Source organism: Nerophis ophidion, linkage group LG08, assembly GCF_033978795.1.
Source record: "Nerophis ophidion isolate RoL-2023_Sa linkage group LG08, RoL_Noph_v1.0, whole genome shotgun sequence".
In the NCBI taxonomy this organism is placed as follows: Eukaryota; Metazoa; Chordata; class Actinopteri; order Syngnathiformes; family Syngnathidae; genus Nerophis; species Nerophis ophidion.
Genome location: NC_084618.1, coordinates 16302310 through 16323613, shown reverse-complemented (window position 1 = coordinate 16323613; position 21304 = coordinate 16302310). Strand labels below are relative to the sequence as shown.

The 21304-nt window shown below is 38.3% G+C and overlaps 1 protein-coding gene across 4 annotated transcripts in view; it reads right to left on the bottom strand.

Annotated features, from left to right (window-relative positions):
- Positions 1–21304, bottom strand: part of mast4 (microtubule associated serine/threonine kinase family member 4) — a 241142-nt gene that overhangs the window by 7329 nt on the left and 212509 nt on the right. For all 4 annotated transcript variants that reach the window (XM_061907856.1, XM_061907857.1, XM_061907859.1 and 1 more), the window contains 14 exons: positions 21012–21220; positions 20788–20926; positions 18032–18164; positions 17802–17967; positions 17639–17740; positions 15038–15160; positions 14850–14959; positions 11638–11759; positions 11348–11562; positions 8299–8469; positions 8004–8233; positions 3164–3286; positions 1331–1467; positions 21–193 (listed from right to left, as the gene is read on the bottom strand). In XM_061907856.1, coding sequence (XP_061763840.1) covers positions 21–193; positions 1331–1467; positions 3164–3286; positions 8004–8233; positions 8299–8469; positions 11348–11562; positions 11638–11759; positions 14850–14959; positions 15038–15160; positions 17639–17740; positions 17802–17967; positions 18032–18164; positions 20788–20926; positions 21012–21220 — 2153 coding nt within the window. The remainder of the gene's footprint in view (positions 1–20; positions 194–1330; positions 1468–3163; positions 3287–8003; positions 8234–8298; positions 8470–11347; positions 11563–11637; positions 11760–14849; positions 14960–15037; positions 15161–17638; positions 17741–17801; positions 17968–18031; positions 18165–20787; positions 20927–21011; positions 21221–21304) is intronic.

Sequence of the window (21304 nt, the reverse complement as noted above, 5' to 3'; positions counted from 1 at the left end):
TGGAAACGAGGCGGCCCCACCTGAGTGGGCGAAGTCGGGGGCGGCGCGGAAGGCGGCGGTGGGCGAGCGCGGGGACAGGCTGTGGGTGGGCGAACCGGGCAGACTCTCGCCCGATGAGAGCGAGGTGAAGCTGCGACTGGTGTGCAGCAGAGGGGACGGCTGCATGGCGAAACGTCTGAAGAGAGAACGCCGCCTGGAGAGAAACAAAAAAAACATGTCACACCCAAAATCCTCCGAGTACTTTGCACAATAAGAAGCAACAACAGTATTACGTAAGAAAAATATACATATATGTTAATACTAAATGTCAGAATAATTGTATCTAAGTTATCACACAACTTTGTGTTGACCAAAGCTGTCTTTGATCCTACCAAGAAAAAGGCTTGTAAAACTCCACCGTGTACGATGGGAAGCGACATGAAGGAGTCGGTTTCTTTGCTGTATCGTAATCCACAGAAAGATATTGTTAAGTTAAGTTAAAGTTCCAAGGATAGTCACACACACACTAGGTGTGGTGAAATTTGTCCTCTGCATTCGACCCATCCCCTGGATCACCCCCTGGGAGGTGAGGGGAGCAGCGCTGGAATCATTTATGGTGATTTAACCCCCAATTCCAACCCTTGATGCTGAGTGCCAAGCAGGGAGGCAATGGATCCCATTTTTTTTATAGTCTTTGGTATGACTCGGCCGGGGTTTGAACTCACAACCTACCGATCTCAGGGCGGACGCTCTAACCACTAGGCCACTGAGTAGGTCTGGACGGAAGCAGGACCTGACACAAGCTCCAGGCGCCTTTTCTTTGAATTGTTTTGTAACAAAAAGCAGTGCCTGTTTATGACCCCCCCTCCCTTGGAAACAGCTGTTGCCATGTAATCAGGGAAAGTCCAAATAAAAGAGGAGGTGTACAATCTCGCGTCAGAGCGTGGTGACTCTGAGTACAAGACTACAGCGCAGACGTTTCTCCTAATTTGAGCCAAATTTAACTCTGTCTCCGTCGGATTCCTTGCTTCTTGTCTTGTTTAATAGATGTCATCCGTGTTTGAACCTGACACTATACTAAATAGCAGATTTGTTTTAAATGCACATCCCTTTTTAAAGACCATAAGGTATTCAAAGTGAGCATTTTTGATCACAAATATGATGAAGAACTTCACGAGACGAACTTTTCGATTAACGAACCGTGTTCTAGAACCAATTAGGTTTTTAAAAGGAGGTTCCACCGTACAGAGTTGGGTTCGCATCCCTGATTGACGGTGCGAGTGCGAGTGCGAGTGCGAGTGATTCGGCTGGTCAGGCAAGCGTAACCGCGAGAGGAACATGGTCGTCCTACCTCTCTGGAGTCCTCTCCTTCTTGGCCTTCTTGCCGCATCGCACCATTTTGCTGCGGTAGCTGTTCTTCCGGGCGGGGCCTCGCTTGATTGACGTGTTCTCAAAGGGCGTGGTGGAGATGGACACCTTGCTGCCGCTCTGACAAACAGGAAGCTTCAAGTGTTAGCATGTCTCGCACCGAAAAAAATGCATCCTCCGCCTGTGCGGTGCATGCCAGAGCAACAGGTGGCGCCACAATGACTTCCACTTAAAGGCCAACTGAAATGAGATGTTCTTATTTAAACGGGGATAGCAGGTCCATTCCATGTGTCATACTTGATCATTTTGCGATATTGCCACATTTTTGCTGAAAGGATTTAGTAGAGAACATCGACGATAAAGTTTGCAACTTTTGATCGCTAATAAAAAAGCCCTGCCTGTACCGGAAGTAGCAGACGATGTGCGCGTGACGTCACGGGTTGTGGAGCTCCTCACATCTGAACATTGTTTACAATCATGGCCACCAGCAGCCAGAGCGATTCGGACCGAGAAAGCAACGATTTCCCCATTAATTTGAGCGAGGATGAACGATTCGTGGATGAGGAAAGTGAGCCATACCGCCCCACAACTGCCTCTTGGGCAGGTGCACAAGGAACGTTGCAAGCTCTCTGCTCATGTCTCCGGCAAGAGCCGACCTATTACCACAATTTTCTCACCGAAACCTGCCGGTTGACATGTGGTAGGGAACCATGTTCGCTTGACCGCTCTGTTCCATAGTATAAAGCTTCACCGGGGCGGCATAGCTCGGTTGGTAGAGTGGCCGTGCCAGCAACTTTAGGATTGCAGGTTCGAATCCCGCTTCTGCCAGCCTAGTCACTGCCGTTGTGTCCTTGGGCAAGACACTTTACCCACCTGCTCCCAGTGCCACCCACACTGGTTTAAATGTAACTTAGATATTGGGTTTCACTATGTAAAGCGCTTTGAGTCACTAGAGAAAAGCGCTATATAAATATAGAGGAAGTAATCGTTCGGGAATGTAATAATAATAATAATAATAATGGATTAGATTTATATCGCGCTTTTCTATTGTTGAATACTCAAAGCGCTCACAGAGAAGTGGGAACCCATCATTCATTCACACCTGGTGGTGGTAAGCTACATCAGTAGCCACAGCTGCCCTGGAGTAGACTGACAGAAGTGTGGCTGCCAGTTTGCGCCTACGGCCCCTCCGACCACCGCCAATCATTCATTCATCATTCACTCACCGGTGTGAGCGGCACCGGGGGCAAAGGGTGAAGTGTCCTGCCCAAGGACACAACGGCAGCGATTTGGATGTCAATAGGTGGGAAGCGAACCTACAACCCCTCAGGTTTCTGGCACGGCCGCTCTACCCACTACGCCGTGCCGCCGTAAACAAGTGTTTGTGTTGGTACACCGTTTCCCACCAACAGCTTTCTTCTTTGACGTCTCCATTATCATCGAATAAATTGCAAAAGACCCAGCAACACAGACGTCCAGAATACCGTGGAATTATGCGATTAAAAGAGACGGCTTATAGCTGGGATCGGGGCTGGGACAAAATGTCCTCTACAATCCGTCACGTCACATCATAAGCGACGTTTTCAACAGGATACTTCGCACGAAATTAAAAAATTGCAATTTAGGAAACTAAAAAGGCCGTATCGGCATGTGTTGCAATGTTAATATTTCATCATTGATATATAAACTATCAGACTGCGTGGTCGTGGCTTTCAGTAGGACTTTAAAAAAAAAAACGACGCCAATCATTCGATTCTAAATCCCACAACGATTAATGTTATGAAATATCATGTTAAAAAAAAAAAAAGACACGTACCTTGACAAGGAGTTCCACCACTTCCGTGTGGACCAGACCGTGGACAGGTTCACCGTTGACGTGCGTGATGAGGTCCCCCGCTTTGAGTCCGGCCTTTTGCGCCGGCCCGCCGTCTTCCACGTTCTAAAAGGCGCAGGAAGAAGACACGTTGCTCGCCGAGCGCTCTTTCACACGGGAAGCGCGGCCGGGGTCCGAAATTCGTTCTTGTCCAACGTACAAATGGCGGAGAAATCTGAACTTTATCTACAGATTTATCCATCCATCCATCCATCCATTTCCTACCGCTTATTCCCTTTCGGGGTCGCGGGGGGCGCTGGCGCCTATCTCAGCTACAATCGGGCGGAAGGCAGGGTACACCCTGGACAAGTCGCCACCTCATCGCAGGGCAAGCGTTGAAAAAAAAAACCCTGAAATATATGACTTTTTTAAACACTTTTATTAGTGGAGCACCCAAAATTTTATATATTCAATATAGAATTTTTGGCGATTTTTGTTTGCATATTTTGTGTTGGCCATATAAAAAACAACATCTCTTTTGACTAAAAGGTCATAAAACTAATTTTTTTAAAAACTAAAAAAATGTCTAAAAATGTATCATCTAGAGATTTAAGCGTTGAAAGTAAAAAAAACACTTTTAAGAGTGGATTCCTCAAAATTTTAGCGGGATTTTGTTTTTTAACCTGCAATTGCGCAAAAAATAATAATGAATCGAAATCAATGTTGTTAGGAATTATTGACCTATTGAAGGCTTCTATTAATTCACATCAAATATTCCAATTTAAAATACGTTGGAGGCAATTATTGCATATTTTGTGTTTTCGTCTTATAAAAACATGATTTCTTTGACAAAAATGGCATAAAACAAATACTAATAATAATAAAAAAACATTAAAAAAAATAAAAACTTATAATTGACTGATAAATCTGAAGGTGGTCTTGAAATTTAAGCGTTGAAAAAACCCCCCTGAAATATATGACTTTTTTAAACACTTTTATTAGTGGAGCCCCCAAAATTTTATATATTCAATATAGAATTTTTGGGGAATTTTTGTTTGCATATTTTGTGTTGGCCATATAAAAAACAACATTTCTTTTGACTAAAAGGTCATAAAACAAATTTTTTTAAAAACTAAAAAAATGTCTAAAAATGTATCATCTAGAGATTTAAGCGTTGAAAGTAAAAAAAACACTTTTAAGAGTGGACTCCTCAAAATTTTAGCGGGATTTTGTTTCTTAACCTGCAATAGCGCAAAAAATAATAATGAATCAAAATCAATGTTGTTAGGAATTATTGACCTCTTGAAGGCTTCTATTAATTCACATCAAATATTCCAATTTAAAACACGTTGGAGGCAATTATTGCATATTTTGTGTTTTCGTCTTATAAAAACATGATTTCTTTGACAAAAATGGCATAAAACAAATACTACTAATAAAAAAAAAACATAAAAAAATAATAAAAACTTATAGTTGACTGATAAATCTTAAGGTGGTCTTGAAATTTAAGCGTTGAAAAAAAAAAACCCTGAAATATATGACTTTTTTTAAACACTTTTATTAGTGGAGCCCCCAAAATTGTATATATTCAATATAGAATTTTTGGGGAATTTTTGTTTGCATATTTTGTGTCGGCCATATAAAAAAAAAAACATTTCCTTTGACTAAAAGGGCAAAAAACTAATTAAAAAAAAACCCCAAAAAAATGTCTAAAAATGTACAATCGGCGGATAGATCTGAACTTCATCTAGAGATTTAAGCATTGAAAGTAAAAAAAGAAACCCAGAAATATATGACTTTTTTAAACACTTTTAAGAGTTGATACCTCAAAATTTTAGTGGGGTATTTTTTTTTTTTTTTTTAAACTGCAATTGCGTAAAAAATAATAATGAATCACAATCAATGTCGTTAGGAATTATTGACCTATTGAATGCTCCAATTAATTCACATCAAATATTCCAATTTAAAATACTTTGGAGGCAATTATTGCATATTTTGTGTTTTCGTCTTATAAAAACATGATTTCTTTGACAAAAATGGCATAAAACAAATACTAATAATAAAAAAAAAAAAACATTAAAATTAATAAAAACTTATAATTGACTGATAAATCTGAAGGTGGTCTTGAAATTTAAGCGTTGAAAAACCCCCCTGAAATATATGACTTTTTTTAAACACTTTTATTAGTGGAACCCCCAAAATTTTATATATTCAATATAGCATTTCTTGGGAATTTTTGTTCGCATATTTTGTGTTGGCCATATAAAAAAAAAAAAAAAACATTTCCTTTGACTAAAAGGGCATAAAACAAATTTTTTTTAAAACTAAAAAAAATTTCAAAAAATGTACAATCGGCGGATAGATCTGAACTTCATCTAGAGATTTAAGCGTTGAAAGTAAAAAAAACACTTTTAAGAGTGGATTCCTCAAAATTTTAGCGGGATTTTGTTTTTTAAACTGCAATTGCGCAAAAAATAATAATGAATCAAAATCAATGTCGTTAGGAATTATTGACCTGTTGAAGGCTTCTATTAATTCACATCAAATATTCCAATTTAAAATACTTTGGAGGCAATTATTGCATATTTTGTGTTTTCGTCTTATAAAAACATGATTTCTTTGACAAAAATGGCATAAAAAAATACTACTACTAATAATAAAAACATTAAAAACAATAAAAACTTAGAATTGACTGATAAATCTGAAGGTGGTCTTGAAATTTAAGCGTTGAAAAAAAAACCCTGAAATATATGACTTTTTTAAACACTTTTATTAGTGGAGCCCCCAAAATTTTATATATTCAATATAGAATTTTTTGGCGATTTTTGTTTGCATATTTTGTGTTGGCCATATAAAAAACAACATTTCTTTTGACTAAAAGGTCATAAAACTAATTTTTTTAAAAACTAAAAAAATGTCTAAAAATGTATCATCTAGAGATTTAAGCGTTGAAAGTAAAAAAAACACTTTTAAGAGTGGATTCCTCAAAATTTTAGCGGGATTTTGTTTTTTAAACTGCAATTGCGCAAAAAATAATAATGAATCGAAATCAATGTTAGGAATTATTGACCTGTTGAAGGCTTCTATTAATTCACATCAAATATTCCAATTTAAAATACTTTGGAGGCAATTATTGCATATTTTGTGTTTTCGTCTTATAAAAACATGATTTCTTTGACAAAAATGGCATAAAACAAATACTACTAATAATAAAAAAACATTAAAAATAATAAAAACTTATAATTGACTGATAAATATGAAGGTGGTCTTGAAATGTAAGCGTTGAAAAACCCCCCTGAAATATATGACTTTTTTAAACACTTTTATTAGTGGAGCCCCAAAAATTTTATATATTCAATATAGAATTTTTGGGGAATTTTTGTTTGCATATTTTGTGTTGGCCATATAAAAAAAAACAACATTTCCTTTGACTAAAAGGGCATAAAACAAAAAAAATGTCTAAAAATGTACAATCGGCGGATAGATCTGAACTTCATCTAGAGATTTAAGCGTTGAAAGTAAAAAAAACACTTTTAAGAGTGGATACCTAAAAATTTTAGTGGGATTTTTAATTATTTTTTTTAAACTGCAATTGCGCAAAAAATAATAATGAATCGAAATCAATGTTGTTATGAATTATTGACCTACTCAAAGCTCCAATTAAATCACATCAAATATTCCAATTTAAAACACTTTGGAGGCAATTGTAGGATATTTTGTGTTTTTGTCTTATAAAAACATGATTTTATTGACAAAAATGGCATAAAACAAATACTAATAATAAAAAAACCCATTAAAAATAATAAAAACTTATAATTGACTGATAAATCTGAAGGTGGTCTTGAAATTTAATCGTTGAAATAAAAATAAAATAAAACAATGTGTGACTAATTTTTAACACTTTTATGGGCCCGTTTGGATTCCCAAAATTTTAGTGGTATTTTTTTTTTTGCACAAAAAATAATAATGAATCAAAATCAATGTTATGAATTAATGACCTATTCAAAGCTCCAATTACTGCACATTAAATATATTGAAATGTTTTTGGGGAAAAATGTTGCATATTAAAAAAATTTCTTCGACTAAAAGGGCATAAAACTAATAAAAAAAACACCAAAAATGTCTAAAAATTTACAATTGGCGGAGAGAGATTTAAGTGTTGAAATTAAAAAAAAAAAACAGAAATGTATGACTTTTTAAATCGTTTTTATGAGTGGATCCCCAGAATTTTAGTGGGCTTTTCATTACTATCATATTTTAAACTGCAATTGCTCAAATATTCCACTCCGACATATTTTTCAGGAAAATATTGCACATTTTGTGATTCATCTCATAAAAAGATGTTTTCTTGGACACGGGAAGCGCGACGAGGTCCGAAGTCCGTGCTGAGTTACCCACACCATGTCTGTGCTGACTTACCCACACCATGTCCGTGCTTACTTACCCACACCATGTCCGTGCTTACTTACCCAAACCATGTTCGTGCTGACTTACCCTCCCCACGTCCGTGCTGACTTACCCACACCATGTCCGTCGGACTTACCCACACCATGTCCGTGCTTACTTACCCACACCATGTCCGTGCTGACTTACCCACACCATGTCCGTCCTTACTTACCCACACCATGTCCGTGCTGACTTACCCACACCATGTCCGTGCTGACTTACCCACACCATGTCCGTGCGGACTTACCCACACCATGCCCGTGCTGACTTACCCACACCATGTCCGTCCTTACTTACCCACACCATGTCCGTGCTGACTTACCCACACCATGTCCGTGCTGACTTACCCACACCATGTCCGTGCGGACTTACCCACACCATGCCCGTGCTGACTTACCCACACCATGTGGTAGACGGTGTAGACGTCGCCGTCGCAGGCGTAGACGCGGATGGCCCTCAGCGTGAAGCCGAACTTCTTGCCGCTGCTGTGGATGACCATCGGCTGCCGGGCGGCGCTGGCGAAGATGGAGGCGGAGTCTCGGCTGGGGGAGGAGTCCCGCGAGGAGGGGTCCGAGGACAGCGAGTAAGGGGACAGCGGGCTGGCCAGCGGGGACGAGGCGAACAGATCTGGGGTGGGAAACCATGAAGACCAGGATGAGGATGAAGACCACAGCCAGCGGCGTGGGTCTCACCTGAGGGGATCATCAGAGACAAGGCGCCGGTGGACACCGACTTGGGGACCTTCAGGGGCGCTCGGGGTCTCTCCTTCGTCCTCAGGGGGCCCGTCGGAGTCCTCTGGTCCCCGCCCCTGTCCGGACTCTGGCCTCTGGGAGTTAGCTGGTCCAGGTGCTCCGAGAAGCTTCCTGTTGGGAGAGGAAACTGAAGCCCGAGTCCAAAGCCGGGTGACCAAAGTGCATCCTTAGCATTCGAAAATTAGCATGCTAACTTTTGTGTTAATTTTTCAGGTAAACACCTCAACGCCAACTATTTGTGTCTTGACAAATGATACCTGTTAGCATGCTAATGTTCATTTGCTAACGTATTATCAGCTAATTTTTCAGGTATACACCTCAGCGTCAAATATTTTGTTAATTGACAAATGATACCTGTTAGCATGCTAACGTTCATTTGCTAACCGTTTATCAGCTAATTTTCCAGGTATACACCTCAGCGTCAACTATTTGTATCTTGACAAATGATACCTGTTAGCATTCTGACATTAGTTTGCTAACCTATTTTTAGCTAATTTTTCAGGTATACACCTCAGCGTTTAATATTTTGTTGATTGAAAAATGATACCTGTTAGCATGCTAATGTTCATTTCATAACCATTTTTCAGGTAAACACCTCAGCGTCAAATATTTTGTTAGTTGACATATGATACCTGTTAGCATGCTAACATTCATTTGCTAACCTTTTTTCAGCTAATGTCGTAGGTATGCACCTCAGTCATATTTGGGTACCTGCTGCATGCTAACGTTAGCATGCTAGCAAGTGAAACAAATGTTTCAGGTACACACCTCCGAGTAATATATTTTGGTGCTTGATGCATGTTACATTTAGCATTTTAGCATGCTAATTTTTTAATAGAATTTAACAGGTATACACTACTATGTCAAATATTTTGGTGTTTCAAAAATGCTAACTTTAACCATAAAATTGTTAGCATAGTACTTTAAGCATGCTAGTTTTTGCACATTTTTCAGGTACTTGACAAATAATACCTGTTAGCATGCTGACGTTGATTTGCTAACCTTTTTTCAGATAATTTTGTTGGAATGCACCTCAGTCATATTTGTGTACTTGCTGCAAGCTAACATTAGCATGCTAGCGATGTAAACAAATGTTTCAGGTACACACCTCTGAGTAATATATTTTGGTGCTTGATGCATGTTACAGTTAGCATTTGAATATGCTAATATTAGCATGGTGTTTAACAAATGCTAACTGTAAGTATGATATTGTTGGCAAAGTACTGTTTGGCATGCTAGTTTTGTTTGCTAATGTTGCAAGTATAATGTTAATACTTGACAAATTATACTTGTTCGCATGCTAATGTGAATATGCTATCTTTTTTTGAGGTACACACTTCAGTCATATTGTGGTACATTATTGATGTTGACATTAGCATGCTAGCGATTTAAACAAATGTTTCAGGCAGACACCTCCGAGTAATATATTTTCGTGTTTGATGCATGTTACATTTAGCATTTTAGCATTCTTACATTAGCATGCTAGCTTTTGAAAGTAATTTAACAGGTATACACTACAATGTCATATATTTTGGTGTTTCAAAAATGCTAACGGTAACCATTGTTAGCATAGTACTTTAAGCATGCTAGTTTTTTTTGCCGATTTTTCAGGTACTTGACAAATTATACCTGTTCGCATGCTAACGTGAATATGCTATCTTTTTTTGAGGTACACACTTCAGTCACATTGTGGTACATTATTGATGTTGACATTAGCATGCTAGCGATTTAAACAAATGTTTCAGGCAGACACCTCCGAGTAATATATTTTGGTGCTTGATGCATGTTACATTTAGCATTTTAGCATTCTTACATTAGCATGCTAACTTTTTAAAGTAATTTAACAGGTATACACTACAATGTCATATATTTTGGTGTTTCAAAATGCTAACTGTAAACATGCAATTGTTAGCTTAGTCCTTTAAGCATGCTAGCTTTTTGCCAATTTTTCAGGTATACACATCTCGGCGCAAATATTTTGTTGCTTGAAAAATAATACCTGTTAGCATGCTGACGTTCATTTGCTAACTTTTTTTCAGCTAATTTTGTAGGTATGCACCTCAGTCATATTTGCGTACTTGCTGCATGCTAACGTTAGCATGCTAGCAATTCAAGCAAATGTTTCAGGGAGACACCTCCGAGTAATATATTTTGGTGCTTAATGCATGTTACATTTAGCATTTTAAAATTAGCATGATAACTTTTTAATGTCATTCAATGTCAATGTCATATATTTTGGTGTTTCAAAAATGCTAACTGTAAACATGCAATTGTTAGCTTAGTACTTTAAGCATGCTAGCTTTTTGCCAATTTTTCAGGTATACACATCTCGGCGCAAATATTTTGTTACTTGAAAAATAATACCTGTTAGCGTGCTGACGTTCATTTGCTAATTTTGTAGGTATGCACCTCAGTCATATTTGGGTACTTGCTGCATGCTAACGTTAGCGTGCTAACGTTAGCATGCTAGCAATTCAAGCAAATGTTTCAGGGAGACACCTCCGAGTAATATATTTTGGTGCTTGATGCATGTTACATTTAGCATTCTTACATTAGCATGCTAGCTTTTGGAAGTAATTGAACAGGTATACACTACAATGTTATATATTTTGGTGTTTCAAAAATGCTAACTGTAACTATGCAATTGTTTACAGAATAATATTTTTGGTACTTGACGCATGTTACGGTTAGCATTTTAATGAGCTAACATTTGCATGTGAGCTACTTTAACAGTGCCATATATTTTGGTATTTCACTAATACTTACTGTACGCATGCTATTGTTAGCATAGTACTGTTAGCATGCTAGATTTTTTTTTTTGTTACTTGACGCTATCTGGCTAGCATGCTAACTGTTAGCATTTCAGTTTAGCTTCTACAGACATGGCATTTTATAGGTCTGTACAGTGAAGGTGAAAACTACCAAAGTTGAAAAGTTTGGGCACCCCGGGTCTAGAGAGATCCGGTACCTGAGAGCGTGGCTCCGGTACCTGAGAGCGTGGCCCCGCTGTGGGTGCTCCCCGGCGTGGTGGCGTCCGGCTCGTCTCGAGGTAGCTCCCCGACGGAGGAGCAGGTCTTGCTGGGCTCGCCCAGACCCGAGGTCTCGTCCGCCTCGCTCTCGGCCGAGATGGCGAACTTTGGCAAGGGAGCCGGACCGGGACTCTGGCTGGAGAAGTCGCCGTCGGTGGACTGGGACAGGGACGGCCTAAGGACGATAACGTAGTTCCAGAAAGTCATTCAGCACCTTCCAGGTCCTTTTTAGACTTAATGCTTTGTTTACATTTCCGTGAAGTCCGGAGTCCAGCTGAGCGAGTCCACCGTCAGCGGACTTTCCGGCTTCTTGTCCTCGTCGTCCCCTTTCTCCTCCACGAGTCCACGGGACAGATCCAGACTGCTGTAGACCTGAGATGACAAAGTTGCCATAAAAGCTGTTTATTTTGGTCTAAAACTGTCATTTTAATACAAATAATAATGAATCTAAATCAATGCAGTTATGAATTATTGACCTATTCAAAGCTCCAATTACTTTACATTAAATATATTGAAATATTTTTGGGTGAAAATGTTGCATATTCAACATTTTCTTTGACTAAAAGGGCATAACATTTTTTAAAAGAAAATGTCTAAAAATTTACAATTGGCGGAGAGATACAGGTTTTTACAAAATTTTTGTTTTGAAGGGGTAATTGCCAACTTCCTGTTGATTTTTGCTGAAGGATGTCAATTAATGAAATGTAGGTCTGAGTGAGACCTACATAGAAGTTTTTGTTTCATGTCTCTATGACATTCCTACCAGAAGTTACAAGCAGTTTTGTCTGTGTATTATTCCAAGGAGCAGGTTTGTCTGTGTTTTATTCCTAGGGGGCGCTAGAGCGCAATTTATTTAAAAAATGTTTTTATTATTATTATTTTTTTATTAAATCGCAATTTTCGCCAGTCCTGATGTGTGTGTCCAGTTTGGTGAGTTTTGAAGCATTTTTAGGGGGTCAAATTACAGCTCAAAGAGCCAAAAATGATTTTTTTTTAGAAAACTTTTGTTTTGAAGGGATTTTTGCTAACTTCCTGTTGATTTTGCTGAAGGATGTCATTTTATGAAATCAATCAATCAATGTTTACTTATATAGCCCTAAATCACTAGTGTCTCAAAGGGCAAATGTAGGTACAAGCAGTTTTGTGTGTGTTTTCTTCCTAGGAGCAGTTTTGACTGTATTTTAGTCCTAGGGGGCGCTAGAGCGCAATTTATTTATTTATTTAGTTATTTATTTCTTTTTTATTAAATCCCAATTTTCGCCAGTCCTAATGTGTGTGTCCAGTTTGGTGACTTTTTAGAGCTCAAAGAGGCAAAAATTAAATTTTTTCGGAAACTTTTGTTTTGAAGGGATTTTTGCCAACTTCCTGTTGATTTTTGCTGAAGGATGTCAGTTTATGAAATGTAGGTCTAAGTCAGACCTACATAGAGGTTTTTGTTTCATGTCTCTACGACATTCCTACCAGAAGTTACAAGCAGTTTTGTCTGTGTATTCTTCCTAGGAGCAGGTTTGTCTGTGTTTTATTCCTAGGGGGCGCTAGAGCGCAATTTATTAAAATTTTTTTTTTTTTTTTTTTTAAATCGCAATTTTCGCCAGTCCTGATGTGTGTGTCCAGTTTGGTGAGTTTTGAAGCATTTTAAGGGGGTCAAATTACAGCTCAAAGAGGCAAAAATGTTTTTTTTTAGGAAACTTTTGTTTTGAAGGGATTTTTGCCAACTTCCTGTTGATTTTTGCTGAAGGATGTTATTTTATGAAATGTAGGGCTGAGTCAGACCTGCATAGAGGTTTTTGTTTCATGTCTCTACGACATTCCTAACGGAAGTTACAAGCGGTTTTGTTTGTGTTTTATTCCTAGGGGGCGCTAGAGCGCAATTTATTAAAACATTTTTTTATTTTTTATTAAATCCCAATTTTTGCCAGTCCTGATGTGTGTGTCCAGTTTGGTGAGTTTTGAAGCATTTTAAAGGGGTCAAATTACAGCTCAAAGAGGCAAAAATGAAATTTTTTAGGAAACTTTGGTTTTGAAGGGACTTTTGCCAACTTCCTGTTGATTTTTGCTGAAGGGTGTCAGTTTATGAAATGTAGGTCTAAGTCAGACCTACATAGAGTTTTTTGTTTCATGTCTCTACGACATTCCTAACGGAAGTTCCAAGCAGTTTTGTCTGTGTTTTCTTCCTTGGAGCAGTTTTGTCTGTGTTTTATTCCTAGGGGGCGCTAGAGCGCAATTTTTGTATTTTTTTATTAAATCTCAATTTTCGCCAGTCCTAATGTGTGTGTCCAGTTTGGTGAGTATTTAAACATTTTAAGGGGGTCAAATAACAGCGCACAGAGGCAAATATGAATTTTTTTAGGAAACTTTTGTTTTGAAGGGACTTTTGCCAACTTCCTGTTGATTTTTGCTGAAGGATGTCATTTTATGAAATGTAGGTCTAAGTGAGACCTACATAGAGGTTTTTGTTTCATGTCTCTACGACATTCCTAACGGAAGTTCCAAGCAGTTTTGTCTGTGTTTTCTTCCTTGGAGCAGTTTTGTCTGTGTTTTATTCCTAGGGGGCGCTAGAGCGCAATTTATTTAAAAAATGTTTTTATTATTATTATTTTTTTTTTATTAAATCGCAATTTTCACCAGTCCTGATGTGTGTGTCCAGTTTGGTGAGTTTTTAAACATTTTAAGGGGGTCGAATTACAGCGCACAGAGGCAAATATGAAATTTTTTAGGAAACCTTTGTTTTGAAGGGACTTTTGCCAACTTCCTGTTGATTTTTGCTGAAGGGTGTCAGTTTATGAAATGTAGGTCTAAGTCAGACCTACATAGAGGTTTTTGTTTCATGTCTCTACGACATGCCTAACGGAAGTTACAAGCAGTTTTGTCTGTGTTTTATTCCTAGGGGGCGCTAGAGCGCAATTTTTTTGTAATTATTATTATTATTTTTTTAATTAAATCGCAATGTTCACCAGTCCTGATGTGTGTGTCCAGTTTGGTGAGTTTTGAAGCATTTTAAGGGGGTCAAATTACAGCTCAAAGAGGCAAAAATGTTTTTTTTTTAGGAAACTTTTGTTTTGAAGGGATTTTTGCCAACTTCCTGTTGATTTTTGCTGAAGGATGTCAATTTATGAAATGTAGGTCTAAGTCAGACCTACATAGAGTTTTTGTTTCATGTCTCTACGACATTCCTAACGGAAGTTACAAGCAGTTTTATCTTTGTTTTATTCCTAGGGGGCGCTAGAGGGCAATTTTTATTTATTTATTATTTTTATTTATTTTCTTTTCTTTTATTAAATCCCACTTTTCGCCAGTCCTGATGTGTGTGTCCAGTTTGGTAAGTTTTGAAGCATTTTAAGAGGGTCAAATTACAGCTCAAAGAGGCGGCGGTATAATAATAATAAAACCTTAGAAATACAATAGTGTCCTCTGTCCCAAAGGGACATTCGGTCCCTAATAATCCAGATTAAATCCAAATACCTTGGAGAAGCGGTGGGAACAGGAGGAGAACTGTCTCAGCTCCACGTTGAAGTCCTCCTCGGTGGTGTCGTCCTCCTCCGCCTCCAGGTGGTGGTAACGCTCCGAACGAGCTGAGGAAGAAAAAGACGACCAGGTGGACATTTTTAAAAATATTTTACACGCTTAGAATTTCTATGGAAAAGACGGACTGTCGAAGTAGCTGGTGTCGTCCTCGGACTCCAGCTGGGGGATGAACTCGGCTTTTTGCCGCAGGAGGCCGTTCCAGTCCAGGTGGTGGAAGAAGGAGTGCTGCTTCACCTCGCCGGCGCCACCTGTGGACATGAAATCAAGCTGTCAGCAATCCGGGACGCAGCACCTCGCTTTCCCGCCCCCGAGCTCTTTTTTTTACCGACCAAAATAATCACAACTCTGATTGGAAAAAGAAGGAAAAATGAGAACCAAAATGGCCGTTTACCTGACACGTGAAACGTGACGCGTTTGAGGCGTACAAGTGTGGAATGTTTTAAAAATATTTTGCGGCAATTCCCAACTTTGACCGCAGCGTCTGTTGCTATGTGGAGTGGCGCTTTGAGGAGGGAAATGATCAACTCTTCCTCTTACGAGAGATCCACCCAGCAATGGGGCCGAGACACAATACAACTTCAAGTGTAATGAAGTCCTTGCTGGCAACATTTGAACAAAAATATAACTTAAAAATATTGACTATTATGTATATTTTTGACCTACACTGTAAAATAAAATACAAAATTTAAAAACTGAAGATTTTACAGTAAAAACCCAACGATTCAGTTGCCAAAATTTCACCGTAAAATTGTTCACAATATGTACTAGCGCTTTGAATATTTGGGCGCCACACAATTTAATTCTACAACCCTCCATAAAATACATAAACAGCTATAAATAAATAAAAACAATATTCAATTAAATAATAAAAAAATAATCGATTTTTGATTATTTTTTTCGATCAATTAAGAATCGTAACAAATAATCGTGATTCATTTAAAAATAAAAACATTTTTGACAGCCTATTAAATGGCACAACAATACCACTTTTTGTACTGTAAAATCCAAGATTGAGATTTTTTAAATGATTACATCCATAAAGTTGTTTTTTTTACAGTAAAATTTTGACATTTTGGTATTTTAGCATGACAATCATTTTTACAGTACAATTCTGAAAACTGAGCTTATACAAACACCAGTTGTGTGTTTGTATTTTTTGTAGCATAAAAGTCATTTTTACAGTAACATTTTGACAACTTAATTATCTTTTTTTGACATAAAATTTTTTCTTTATAGTAACATTCTGACATTTTTTTTAAGCATAAGTATAATTTTTACAGTAACATTCTGACAACTTAATTATCTTTTTTTGACATAAAATTTTTTTTTACAGTAGAATTCTAGCAACTAAGCTACCAATTGTTGTTTTTTTTTGCATAAAAATCATTTTTACAATACAATTCTGGCAACTGAGCTAACAGTTTTTTTCAGCATGAACATTTTTTTTAAAACAAAATTCTGGTAACTGAGCTACCAGTTATTTTTTTTACAGTACAATTCTAGCAACTGAGCTACCAGGTTGTTTTTTAGCATGAAAATCATTTTTTACAGTAAAATTCTGGCAACTGAGCTACCAGGTTGTTTTTTAGCATGAAAATCATTTTTTACAGTAAAATTCTGGCAACTGAGCTACCAGGTTGTTTTTTTAGCATGAAAATCATTTTTTACAGTAAAATTCTGGCAACTGAGCTAACAGTTTTTTCAGCATGAACATTTTTTTACAGCAAAATTCTGGCAACTGAGCTACTGGTTTTTTTTTTCATAAAAATCATTTTTACAGTAAAATTCTGGCAACTGAGCAAACAGTTTTTTTCAACATAATTTTTTTTACAGCAAAAATCTGGTAACTGAGGTACCAGTTTTTTTTGGGCAAAAAAAAAAAAGATTTTCACAGTTTGAATTCGAGCAACTGAGCTACATTTTTTTTCTTTTTAAGATAAAAATGTTTTTTTTTCAATAAAATTCTGGCAACAGCTACCAGTTTTTGTAAGCATAAATAAAATTTATATATTACAATTCTGGCAACTGAGCTACTAGGTTTTTTTTAGCATACAAATCATTTTTACAGTAAAATTATAGTTGTTTTATTGCATAAAAATATTTTTTTTACAGTAAAATTTAGGCAACTGAACTACTTTTTTTTGTAATAAAAATCATTTTTACGGTGAAATTCTGGCAACTGAGCTAACAGTTTTTTTCAGCATACATTTTTTACAGCAAAATTCTGGCAACTAAGCTACCTTTTTTTTTTCTTTGCAATAAAAATTTTTTTTACAGTAGAATTCTAGCAACTGAGCTACCAGTTTTTTTTTTTGCATAGATTTACAGTAAAATTCTAGCTGTTGTTTTTTAGCATAACAATATTTTTTACAGTAAAATTCTGGCAACTGAGCTACCATTTTTTTCTTTTTTGCATAAATATTTTTTTAAAAGTAAAATTCTAGTGGGTTTTTTTAGCATAAAAATAATTTTACAGTAAAATTCTGGTAACTGAGCTACCATTTTTTGTAGCATAAAAATAATTTTTACAGCGTACAATTTGATGGATAAATTGCTTTAAAATTCAATATTTAAGTATTTATTAGTAGAATTATATTGTATTATTATATCACATATATTTTATTAGTATTGAATGCGGCAGCCATTAGTTAGTAAATATAATACTCAAGTATTGTACTTTGTTTGTAAAGAATTGTCAGACGGGGGTGGGAGGAGTCTGAGGGTACCTGCGCCCATCCTCTCCAGAGGGTTCTGTCGCAGCAGCAGCGTGATGAGCTCCTGGGCGTCAGGAGGCGGAGCTTCCTCTCCCTCGGGCCAGTTGATCTGGTCTACAGAGGCAAGGGTGAGTGGCGGCGGCGAGAGAGAAAAGACCAGACCGGAGACACCGACCGCTGATGACCTGTCCGAACAGATCCTCGGGCGTGTCCCCGAAGAAAGGCACGCAGCCCACCAGGAACTCGTAGAGGATGATGCCCATGGCCCACCAGTCCACCGGCTTGCCGTAGCCCTGCCTCAGGATCACCTCGGGGGCGATGTACTCGGGCGTGCCGCACACCTGCGGGCGAGACGCCGTCAGCGGTCCTGGCGGCGGCGGCGGACTGGGTTGAGGGTGAGGTCACCTGCTTGTCGGAGAACTCTCGGGCGTCTTTCTCGATGTGACCCTCGTAGATGTTGGTGGTCATGTTCATCAGACCCACCTTGGACAGACCGAAGTCCGTCAGCTTGATGTGACCCATGGACGTCACCAGCAGACTGTAGAACATCATGTTTTATTATTATTATTATTATTATTATCATCACAGCTTGATGTGACCCATGGACGTCACCAGCAGACTGTAGAACATCATCACGTTTTATTATTATTATTATCACAGCTTGATGTGAGCCATGGACGTCACCAGCAGACTGTAGAACATCATCATGTTTTATTATTATTATCACAGCTTGATGTGACCCATGGACGTCACCAGCAGACTGTAGACCATCATCATGTTTTATTATTATTATTATCACAGCTTGATGTGACCCATGGATGTCATCACGTTTTATTATTATTATTATTATTATCACAGCTTGATGTGACCCGTGGACGTCACCAGCAGGCTGTAGAACATCATCATGTATTATTATTATTATTATCACAGCTTGATGTGACCCATGGACGTCACCAGCAGACTGTAGAACATCATCATGTTTTATTATTATTAGTATTATCACAGCTTGATGTGACCCATGGACGTCACCAGCAGACTGTAGAACATCATCATGTTTTATTATTATTAGTATTATCACAGCTTGATGTGACCCATGGACGTCATCATGTTTTATTATTATTATTATTGTTATCACAGCTTGATGTGACCCATGGACGTCACCAGCAGACTGTAGAACATCATCATGTTTTATTATTATTATTATTATCACAGCTTGATGTGACCCATGGATGTCATCACGTTTTATTATTATTATTATTATCACAGCTTGATGTGACCCATGGATGTCACCAGCAGACTGTAGAACATCATCATGTATTATTATTATTATTATTATTATTATCACAGCTTGATGTGACCCATGGACGGCACCAGCAGACTGTAGAACATCATCATGTTTTATTATTATTATTATCACAGCTTGATGTGACCCATGGACGTCACCAGCAGACTGTAGAACATCATGTTTTATTATTATTATCACAGCTTGATGAGACCCATGGACGTCACCAGCAGACTGTAGAACATCATGTTTTATTATTATTATTATTATTATCACAGCTTGATTTGACCCATGGACGTCACCAGCAGACTGTAGATCATGTTTTATTATTATTATTATCACAGCTTGATGTGACCCATGGACGTCACCAGCAGACTGTAGAACATCATGTTTATTATTATTATTATCACAGCTTGATGTGACCCATGGACGTCACCAGCAGACTGTAGAACATCATCATGTTGTATTATTATTATTATTATCACAGCTTGATGTGACCCATGGACGTTACCAGCAGACTGTAGAACATCATGTTTTTATCCATCCATCCATTTTCTACCGCTTATTCCCTTTCGGGGTCGCGGGGGGCGCTGGCGCCTATCTCATGTTTTTATTATTATTATTACAGCTTGATGTGACCCATGGAAGTCACCAGTAGACTGTAGAACATCATCATATGTTATTAGTATTATTATCACAGCTTGATGTGACCCATGGACGTCACCAGCAGACTGTAGAACATCATCATGTTTTATTATTATTATTATTGTTATCACAGCTTGATGTGACCCATGGACGTCATCATGTTTTATTATTATTATTATTGTTATCACAGCTTGATGTGACCCATGGACGTCACCAGCAGACTGTAGAACATCATCATGTTTTATTATTATTATTATTATCACAGCTTGATGTGACCCATGGATGTCATCACGTTTTATTATTATTATTATTATCACAGCTTGATGTGACCCATGGATGTCACCAGCAGACTGTAGAACATCATCATGTATTATTATTATTATTATTATTATTATCACAGCTTGATGTGACCCATGGACGGCACCAGCAGACTGTAGAACATCATCATGTTTTATTATTATTATTATCACAGCTTGATGTGACCCATGGACGTCACCAGCAGACTGTAGAACATCATGTTTTATTATTATTATCACAGCTTGATGAGACCCATGGACGTCACCAGCAGACTGTAGAACATCATGTTTTATTATTATTATTATTATTATCACAGCTTGATGTGACCCATAGACGTCACCAGCAGACTGTAGAACATCATCATGTTTATTATTATTATCACAGCTTGATGTGACCCATGGACGTCACCAGCAGACTGTAGAACATCATCATGTTGTATTATTATTATTATCACAGCTTGATGTGACCCATGGACGTTACCAGCAGACTGTAGAACATCATGTTTTTATTATCATTATTATTATTATTATTACAGCTTGATGTGACCCATGGAAGTCACCAGTAGACTGTAGAACATCATCATATGTTATTAGTATTATTATCACAGCTTGATGTGACCCATGGACGTCACCAGCAGACTGTAGAACATCATCATGTTTTATTATTATTATTATTGTTATCACAGCTTGATGTGACCCATGGACGTCAGCAGACTGTAGAACATCATGTTTTATTATTATAATTATCACAGCTTGATGTGACCCATGGACGTCACCAGCAGACTGTAGAACATCATCATGTTTTATTATTATTATTATTATTATTATCACAGCTTGATGTGACCCATGGACGTCAGCAGACTGTAGAACATCGTGTTTTATTACTATTATTATTATCACAGATTGATGTGATAATAGTCAAGTCCCTGAGGTCTTACTTGTCAGGCTTGAGGTCCCGGTGCACGATGCCATAGTTGTGCAGATACTCCAGCGCCAAGACGGTCTCGGCGAAGTACATCCTGGCCATGTCCACGGGCAGCGGCCCCATGTTCTTCAGCAGGGTGGCACAGTCTCCGCCTGCACGCAAACATTCACCCCGTCACCGAGCGCCGCTAGACGGCGACCACGAGCACGAGCACGAGCACGGCGGCGAGCGACGTACCTTCCACGTACTCCATGACCATGCAGAGGTGGCGGCGCGTCTCGAAGGAACAGAACATGGACACCACGAAGGGGTTCTCGGCGAAGGTGAGGATGTCGCGCTCCACGAAGGCCTGCTGGATCTGGTTCCTCAGGATCAGGTTCTGCTTGTTGATCTTCTTCATGGCGAAGCGCTGCTTGGTCTCCTTGTGGCGGACCAGGTAGACGGCTCTGCGGGGGCGGGTCACATGACCGGGTGAGTTCACACGGAAGGGGAAAGTGGGCCAAAACTTGCACCAGTTGGCGCCGTTATGG